The sequence below is a fragment of the Aedes aegypti genome, chromosome 3 (genome assembly GCF_002204515.2).
Source record: "Aedes aegypti strain LVP_AGWG chromosome 3, AaegL5.0 Primary Assembly, whole genome shotgun sequence".
Classification (NCBI taxonomy): domain Eukaryota; kingdom Metazoa; phylum Arthropoda; class Insecta; order Diptera; family Culicidae; genus Aedes; species Aedes aegypti.
The window spans coordinates 9,993,427-10,002,889 of NC_035109.1; the positions used below are offsets into that span (position 1 = coordinate 9,993,427).

At 47.0% G+C, this 9,463-nt stretch overlaps 1 protein-coding gene across 1 annotated transcript; it reads right to left on the bottom strand.

Annotated features, from left to right (window-relative positions):
- Nucleotides 1-384: 384 nt before the first annotated feature.
- LOC5570229 (fatty acid synthase) lies at nucleotides 385-9,001 on the bottom strand. Its single transcript, XM_001658958.2, has 5 exons — nucleotides 7,701-9,001; nucleotides 5,429-7,635; nucleotides 4,944-5,364; nucleotides 2,383-4,883; nucleotides 385-2,322 (listed from the first exon to the last, which is right to left on the bottom strand). The coding sequence occupies exons 1-5, from the start codon at nucleotides 7,968-7,970 to the stop codon at nucleotides 564-566; spliced, it is 7,158 nt and encodes a 2,385-aa protein (XP_001659008.2). The 5' UTR covers nucleotides 7,971-9,001; the 3' UTR covers nucleotides 385-563.
- Between the last annotated feature and the right edge of the window lie 462 nt (nucleotides 9,002-9,463).

Below are 9,463 nucleotides of genomic sequence, written 5' to 3' on the forward strand. Positions count from 1 at the left end.
CTCGAAAAAGTCTAAATACAGTTTCTTGAATTTGGAATTAAATCTGAAATTTCTGCAACCATCAATTCCTGCAGATATTTCAGAAAATTGAATTATCTTCAAATCCATCCCCTTCCTCTGTTTTTTTTTTTTGTATCGAGATGGACAGCATTTGCTGTGATGAGCCTAAGAGCTACAACAACTTTAGCTTAAATATTTATACAGGTATTGAAAGAAGTCGAAAGAAGGTCTTAATTCATCAAATATCTTTCAAGTTGAGAGTTTTTTAGGAGTAGTATTCAAAGCTCTTAGTATCCTTTTTTTGTTAGTTTTACACAATATCCTTGCTTAACTGAAGTTGGATAACTATTTAGGGCCGATGTCATTCATCAATAGATAACATAATTATAAATTAACTTTTCTTTTATTAACTTTACTTGGGATTGGATTTTTCTTGGGATTCGATAGTTTCTTTGGGAGTAGAGGTGTGTGCCTGGGTTGTCAAACAACAATCGATAGCAAAAGGTGAAGTGGTCGTGCTGTTAGGGTTGCTTTATCGGTTATCGGCGTGGCGTGGTCGATTCTTATTCGGCAATTACATTGCTCTGAAGGTACTTCTGGAAGCAGCGATCCGACTCGAGCACTGGGTCCGACTCGGTGATGATTTGTGTCAGCTTCGGGTTCTCCAACATGGTGATGTGGTTACCCTCCAGGAACTTGAGACTAACCGTTCCCTTGGTGTACTCGGCCAGTCCGTAGTCTTCTTCGATGTCCACGACGGACACTTCCGTTGGGCGAACCAAGGTGATCGGGGACTCCAGTGGGGTAATCTTGTTGACGTCGTAGAGCAGGGTGATCTTGATACGGTTGAACAATGCCTTGGTCATCATCCTCAGGTATGATTCGGAGTAGATGTTCTGATCCTTGGTAAGTTCGAGCAGTTTGTCCATTCGTGCCTCGAACGAAGGGCAGCCGCTGATTATGGGTAGCACATCCGTAGTCTCATCTGGATAGATGGTATTGAGGATGCCAGCGAACAGAACAATCTGAACAGTTTCCTCGGTCCAGTTATCGGACATTTGATCCAGGGCCAACTTGTGCAAGAACTTGGGTGCTCCGTCAATCAGCAGGATTTTTCCTCGTTTACCAGTCTCCTCCAGCAATCGTGCCAGTTCCAGCGTAATGAATGCACCGAACGAGTAACCGACGAGATAGAAGTGTTCCGTTCCCTTGAACACATTCTCGATCACATCCTGGGACAGGAATTGACAAATCTCCGGTATGCTGCTCATGTTGATCGTCTTGGTTAGTTGAGTGATGAACGTAGGCAGAGTCAGCTGCGAAGCGATACTATGCCAGGCATTACCGGCAACGCCTTCAATTCCAGGTGTAAAGAGCACGCAAGCATTGTACTTCTTCGAGTCGTTTTCGGACTGAAGACGTAGAATCGTATGTTCGCTGTTGAATTCATCGCCCAAGTTACGCAACAACATGGCAACGCCAGTTGGAGTCTTTTCATTAGCCAGCTTCAGTTTAACGTTGTCGTCGGAACATGCCTTGGCTTCGGTCAGCTCTTGAAGTTTCAGGAAAGTCAGCGATCGGAGGTCCTGCGGTGTCAGGAAAAGTTCGTATTCACGTTCAAGGGTCTGCTTGATCTCTACGGCCATCAGTGAGTCCATTCCCAGTTCCGACAGCGTCGTGTCCATCGATACCGACTTAATATCACGAATGCTCATAATATTCATAACAGATTCAATGATATTATCCTTGCCGCTGCTCCTCACACGCTTTTCAGCAACAACCATACTGGCCACGATTGGTTCTGGAGTTGTCAGCAGAGGATCCAACTCCTGAAGACAAGATGAGATTCTTTGCTGTAGAGTGCCACCGATTTCCATGTCGAGCTTGTCTTCTTGCATGTCTGCAACCAAACCGACTTCACCAACGGCTCCCCACTGAACAGCCTTAGCTGGCAGTCCATTCGCATGACGATGTTCAATGATACGTTCCATGACGGAGTTCGCCATACCGTAGTTGCTCTGTCCAGCGTTTCCACGACCGCAAGACACGCTGGAGAACACAACGAAATACGACAGGTTGGGACACAGCTTACGGCTGAGCTCATCCAGATGCTTGGTCGCAACGGCCTTTGGACCCATGCACTCGATGAACTTCTGCACACTCTGGTTTTCAAAGATACCATCGCGCAACTGTACGGCCAGATTGTAGATACCACCAACTGGACCCAACTTCATAGCAGCCATTATCAATGCCTCGCAACCCTTCTTGGTCGTGATGTCCTCGGTATTCACTACCACCTGAACTCCATACTGTTCCCACATCCTGTAAAATAAAAAAAAAAATTACGAATCGTATCAAATATACGGCACAAAACAAACTCACTTGATTCTGTAGGCTTGGTACGGCTTGGTAATACCTCGGCTGGAGCTCAACACTAGTTTGCGGCATCCACGCAATACCAACCAGTCAGCAAGTTCCAAACCAAATCCTCCCAAACCTCCAGCGATGATGTACGAATGGTCCGGATTGCAGTACATTCTCGGCAGATAAGCAATCGGAACCGATTCAACGTCGTTCGGGTTCTCGCGAATCTTCAACAAAACCTTACCGACGTGCTTACCGCTAGCAAGATATCGGAAGGCATTCTCAATTTCACTGGCAGGGAAAACGTTAGTCTTCAGTGGCTTGACGATTCCGGCCTTGATATCCTTATCGACCAGATCGCGCAAGACCTGTTTCTCCTCCAATGGAGCTGTGAACAGGAAATCTACCAAGATGGCCGTGAACGACAGGGCTCGCAAGAATCTATGCAGGCCCAGTTTGCTGTCGTTGGCCATATCGTATTTTCCGATTTCCAGGAATTTCCCGTATTTGCCCAAGCAGCGCAACGAAGCTTGCAGTTTATCTTCGGACAACGAGTTCAGTACGTAGTCAACTCCCATGCCGTTAGTACGAAGCATGATCATCTTCTCGAATGAAGTGTCACGAGAGTTTCCGATGTTCTCAGGCTTTAGTTTCGGGAAGGTTTGGAGCAGGAAGTCCCGCTTCGCTTGTGTTCCCACCGTAGTGTACACTTCCAATCCGTATGCCTGACATACGTTGATAGCTGCCAGACCAACACCTCCACTACCAGCGTGGATAAGGATGGATTGTCCTTTCTGAATGTTTGCGTTGAGGAACAATGCAGTGTACACTGTACCATAGACTACCGGAACTGTAGCCGCCTCCTCCAGAGTCCAGTGTTCGGGAACAATCCATGTCAACGACTCATCATTCTCAACATGAGTTGCCATTGCTCCGGTCGTAAGCATTCCCATCAATCGTTTTCCGCTCTCCGTAACTCCGGAATACTCGAAACCAAGATCACACTGCTGCTCGAGACGTGACAGATTGGCAAAGTCGGCCGTAAGTTTGCCCGAAGCAAACATCACATCACGGAAGTTCAACGAACTGTAGCAAACCTTGACGAGTTCACGTGTCGGTCTACGCTGATTGTACGGTCCGCCGAGCCAGGTCATCGATGAGAGATCTCCCTTAGTGAGAGCATTAGCATAGCAATGGTCACGTCTTGGCTTGGTGACAATCGGTTGCAACAGTTGAAGATGACGGTAGGATCCCCAGCGACCATTACGGTAGACATTCAATGCAAGTCCAAGCTTCAAATGCGACTTATATACAGGATTGTCCAGTTCGAAAGCAGGTGCCTTAGGATCATCAACAAACACGCAGCTCACCATGCCACCATCGGGCTCCTTACGAATACAGTTAACCAGTCCGAGAATACCAGACATGCTATCTCCTTGGGCCACAGCGATCACCGATCCTTGCTTCATCGCATCCCGCAGCTTAGCGACCCAGTCATACTTGTCATCATTAGGAATGGGGACAATAGTTGGACTTCCCATATACTTGCGCTTGATACGCTGCAATAGTACGTAGGTTTCATCTTCAACAGGAATTAGGGCAATCAGTTGGTATCCAGCAGGAGCCACGACGCTATCTAAGGCCAGGTTTGCGGCTTCACGCGAGAGGATGAAACCACTATCGTGCAAGCTGTTGGCTGCTTCTTCGATCAATTCCGGACGGCCGAGACAGTTCACGGAAATCAAGAACAGACAGCTCGATTGAGTGGATAGTTTACCGTCTTCAACATGTACTCCAGTGAGGGATAGCTGTTGCTGAGAAAGGAACATCAAATCGGCGGTTACCAATGGGAGATCACCAAGTGCTTCAGCAAACAGCGGCGTAATCGGAGTGTCGTTATGGAAGTCAGTTTCCACAGCCTTAACCTTCGGTACTGGGATGTTTTCCAGAGCAAGTTGGACGCACACTCGTACGGCATCGGCCTTGGTCATCTTCGGTGCTGGAAGATGCGAGATGAATTGATACGATTCCAAAACTGGATAACCTGGTGGCTTCCTGCGTCCAACAGTACTAGCCTGCAGACCAATCACTTCGATTCCACCGCAACGGATCGTGTTTAGTACATCGGAGAACTTGAAGTCGAACACCTGTTCACCTTCCTCCATGGTATTGGCAATGGCCAGGTGCATCTTCGGGTCGATGCGCAAGCGTTCGATTCCGGTTGGAATCATCAGAGAACGAGTGTCCTTTCCAACAATACAGCACTGCAGCAAGCAGTCAAGGAACGACACCCAGTTCAGATCCCAGCTGACCTTTCCACAACGGGCATCAGCTCGAGCTTCCTGGACAGCGCGGAAAGCACCGTTGTAATGGTAACCACGCAGACGCAGCTCCTTGTAGAAGTCACGAGCGGACAGCATGGGGAAGTCGCTTTCTGGTGGGTCTGGAATTTCCGACAGTTGAATGTTTTCAACGTGCTTGACGTAGCCTGTAACGACTGCTGCCGACCCTTCGGTGATCTGTATCGAAAGTTACATTGTTAGTAAACGAAAAAACAAATTTAAAGTTCTCATTCTTACCTCAAATCGGCCGGTACCCGGCTGCAGCATCACGGTGAACTCGATCTCTTGATCTTTGGCAATCGACGTAGCCCGCAGGAACTTAACATCCTCAAACTCAACCTCCAAGTCGAAGTACATCGGGCCCTTAACCATGGCAAGAGTTTCCCACGCCAGATGAAGGTATGCCGTGGCAGGGAACAGCACTCGACCGTCGATAACGTGTCCAGCGATGTAGCTGAAGTCCTGATCGCTGAGTTTGATCTTGACACGACGTTCGCCACTCTTCGAAGACTTCTGCATTTCGAACTTGGTCACGAACCAATCTTCGCTGTGATCCCAACGGACCAGGTGGGAAATCAGGGGCGTTCCTCGGGAGACGGGATATTCCACTTGAGGATAGAGACGCGAAACCGGGATGTCCAATCCATTGACGTACAATCTGTGGGAATTGGAAAGTATAGAATAGTCATGTAGATGTCGAAGAGTACGTGGCCGAAACTTACTTTCCCAAAGCGTTGAACATGTACTGCACGTTATCCTTATTACCGCGCTTGGTCAATCCAATATGGATAGCATTCGGCATAGATTTCTTCAAAATGGCTTGCAACAATCCATGAGGAGCAACTTCAATGGTTATGGCGTTGTTCGGGAGCAGAGCGGAAGTTTCTTCGAACAGTACCGAGCTCAACAGATTGTTCGTATGGTAGTGAGCCGATGAGTACTGGCTTTCCGGTTGATCCCAGCGGATCTTCGGTACGGATGAGCTCAGCCATTTCGGTGAGCGTTTCTTCGGTTCTGGGATGACTTCGTTCAGTCGTGCCAACAGCCTTGGGCCCATTTCAGCGATGTATTTGCTGTGGTAAGGAATGTTCGAGCAAGGAACTTCCTTGGCGAATATGCCCTTGCCAGTCAACTCCTTTACGAAAGCCTCTACGTTTTCCTTGGGTCCAGAAATGGTACACGAATCCGGACCGTTGTGGCATGCAACTTCAATGCCTGGAGGAATCATCGTACGGATCTTGCGATAGCCCATACCAACAGCGGCCATCGAACCAAACACGGTCTTCGTCTCCAAACTGGCCATACCTCGCGAGTATGCAGACAGAATCATTTGCTCGGCAGTGAAGCATCCATCAGCGTACGCACAACCCAGCTCACCGACGGAATGTCCAATCACAAAGTCTGGTTCGATATCGAGCGATCGCAGGACATCTACTATACCGATTTGAACAGCGGCGATTCCCACAAATGAGTGAAGAATGTTTTCATATTTGCATTCCTTAGAGGTGAGAATCTCCATCAGATTCAGGCCCTTCTTCTCCAACACTTGATGGCATTTTTCAACAGAAGCCCGGAAGATTGGGATTTCCAGAAGAGAAGTACCCATTTCGGTCCACTGCGAACCCATACCGCTGAACACCCAAACCAGCGGGCGCTTCATACCGGTGTAATGTTGGCAATCACGTCCTAGGCACAGAGCGTTTTCCGTTCCGTTCTTGGCGTAGACTCCGTAGCCACGGAACACATTTCCGGGAATAGACTCGCTCTGAACGCTGTGCAACAAGGAGACGTATTCGGCGTCCAGATGTTTGTTGCTAAGCTCAGTTAGAATTACATCGATGGCTTCTTCGGTTCTACCGGACCATGTGACCAAACGTGGCAGGTTATCCTCCGGAATACCGCCGTTAATCTTCAACTTCGGGTTACCTTTAAGCAGAGCATGAGCATTGGCACCACCGAAACCGAAAGAGTTGACCGCAATCAATGGGCCGTCCAAAGGTGTAGGCTCCGAAACAACCGACAAACGTCCCTCGACCAGCGATGGAATGTCTCCTCTGATTTCGCTGAAGTTGATGTTTGGTGGAATAAGTTGATTTTCGAACGCCAAAACCGACTTGATGATAGAGCAGATACCCGAGCTGGATTCGGAATGACCGATGTTAGACTTGACCGATCCGACTGGCAGTGGTTTCTTGCGGCCTTGGCAAAACACCTTATCCAATCCGTTGCACTCTTCTGGATCACCAACAACTGTTCCGGTACTGTGAGCTTCTACGTAGTCAACCGTCGATGGATCGATGTTGATTTCTTGGTAGAATTCCGAAAGCAGCTTACGTTGCATCGGGCCTGACGGGTAGGTGATGCCTTCCTCCTTGAACCCATCGCAGTTGGTCTTCGAGTAGACGACGTCAGCGTATATTCTCTTAGCATCCTTAGCCTTTTGTAAGAACACAACGCAAATGGCTTCCGAGCGGGTATAACCGGAGGCGTCTTTGTCGAACGGGCGACAATATCCGTCGGCCGCCAAGACTCCAAGACGGGCAAATTGCAGAGTTACGTAAGGATGCAGCAGCAGGTTAGATCCGCCAACAATAGCTGCGTCGCATTCTCCGTTGCGGATAGCGTTGAAAGCGCAATCCAAAGCGTACATGGAACTACTGCAAGCGGTATCCAACAAGAACGATGGACCGTTCAGACCCATGGTGTAGGAAATACGGTTCGCCATCATAGCACGGGAACAACCGGTAATACCGAATCCACCGGAGGAAATCTTCTCGTAGAACCAAGTCTTCTCAGACTCGGCAAAGCAGGCTCCGACGAACACTCCGGTACGCGATCCACGAAGACTCTTTGGATTGACACCGGCATCGATGACTGCTTCGTAGGCGTGTTCCACCAGAATACGACACTGCGGGTCCATCGTGTGGGCCTACACGAATCAACGAAAAGTAACCTTGAGCTTCATGTTGCGTAGATTTCCTTACGCTGACTTACCTGCTTGAAATGCACACCGAAGAACGTAGCGTCGAACTTCTCCAGGTTGTTGACCTTTCCCATACGGCGAGGAATTTCCACATTGCTGTGACGCCAACGAGTTTCCAGTTCGTCCACCATATCGATCTTGTTGTACAGGTTGTGGGCGTATTCACGGACATTGTCCGAATTGGGGAAACGACCGGAAATACCAGCTATCACGATCTCCTCACCGGGCATAGGAGGCTTGGCGCGATGTTCGATCGCGGGATTTTCAATTCTCGAACCCATTGTTATATCAATTTGTACTGTTTATCAGTTCGTTCACTAATCACTTCACAAAAACACCAATTTTATCCCTTACAAATAGTTCCACAAATCACCAAATGCTTAGCACCGTTCCCAAATACAAGCCTTTAAAAGTCACTTCACCAACTCGATCTTCACAAAGCGTTAGATTCCAAATTCCGCCAGAGGAGTTCCCGTAAGCGTCTGCCTGAGTCCTGCGTCCGTATCCGGTCCTAGTTGAGCTGACAATCCACTAGGCAGACATTGACATTGAACTTGCAAACCGAACCAGCAGAAGTTATCCAACCGAAAGAAATTTGCACACAATCCGCGCGATGACCGTTCAACGAAAAACCCAACGTAAGACCTCAGCGGCGCAACGACCAATACGCTTGTGAACGAAGAACCAACGGTGGGAAGCCGTTTTATAGCGTTGACCTGTGCGACCAATACGCTGTGGTTCGATTACGATTCTTGCATCGACTTTCGATTAACGATTCCATGCATCTGATTAGCGACGCTTTACTTTCATTAAGCTTTGACCGGTGAACGTGCGACACTGGGAAAAGAACTTCCTGCGTCAATACGCCGACCGGGGACTATCCCGTTGCGTAAGTTGTGAATGACCCCTCAGCATTTTGTTTCATTCTTGTCGAAAACGAATATTGTCCGAAATAATAAAACTCAGAAATATTATTATAAATAGGGTTTCACGTGCTGCCACCACACAGTTTTCCGAATTCGTAACTGTGGAATGAAGAAGTCGTGAGCCATGTTTAACCTTTCTAACCCCCCTTAGAATCAACGATGGAAACTTGCTTTGTATGTACCGAATGGCAATAAACGTACTTCGAGTGACATGGAAAGGGTGAGAAATGCATGTTACCTACCATCAGCAGTAAGCATTCGGGCAAATAACCGAATTTAATGCAGATTAGCTCGACTATACCAGTTAGAAGTTTTCAATTCAAATTTCGTTTGTTATTTTCGTTTTGTTTCAATCACAATGAAAGTTTGATGAACTGCTGTGAAATTTGTTAACATGGATTGAACATACAGTGGCCCAATTTCATATTCGTATAGGATACTGATTCCACATCAAGTTAGTAAAAAACTATTAAATGAAGTGTTGAGCTACAAATACTTTATCCACATTGAAGGTAATAGGTATCATCTATTGTTTGCCAATCACAAAATATTTCCATTTACATTCATCTTTGGATTAATAGAAAAGTATTGAATTGATGTCTAAAATTCACCCAATTCCATATTCGTACACCTACCAAAATTCAAACGCACAACGTTAAAAACTAAATTTAGAAGCTCTATTTGATTACTGAAGTGCTTTATTATGATGTTCAGATGTAGTGAAATACATTTGGACAATTTATTAGTGGACATATATAAAATTTAGGTAAAATTATGAGAAATGCCAGTTTTCCAATGATTTTTGCTATAAAATCCAATAATTTGAACAATTACGTTTATTTTTGTCA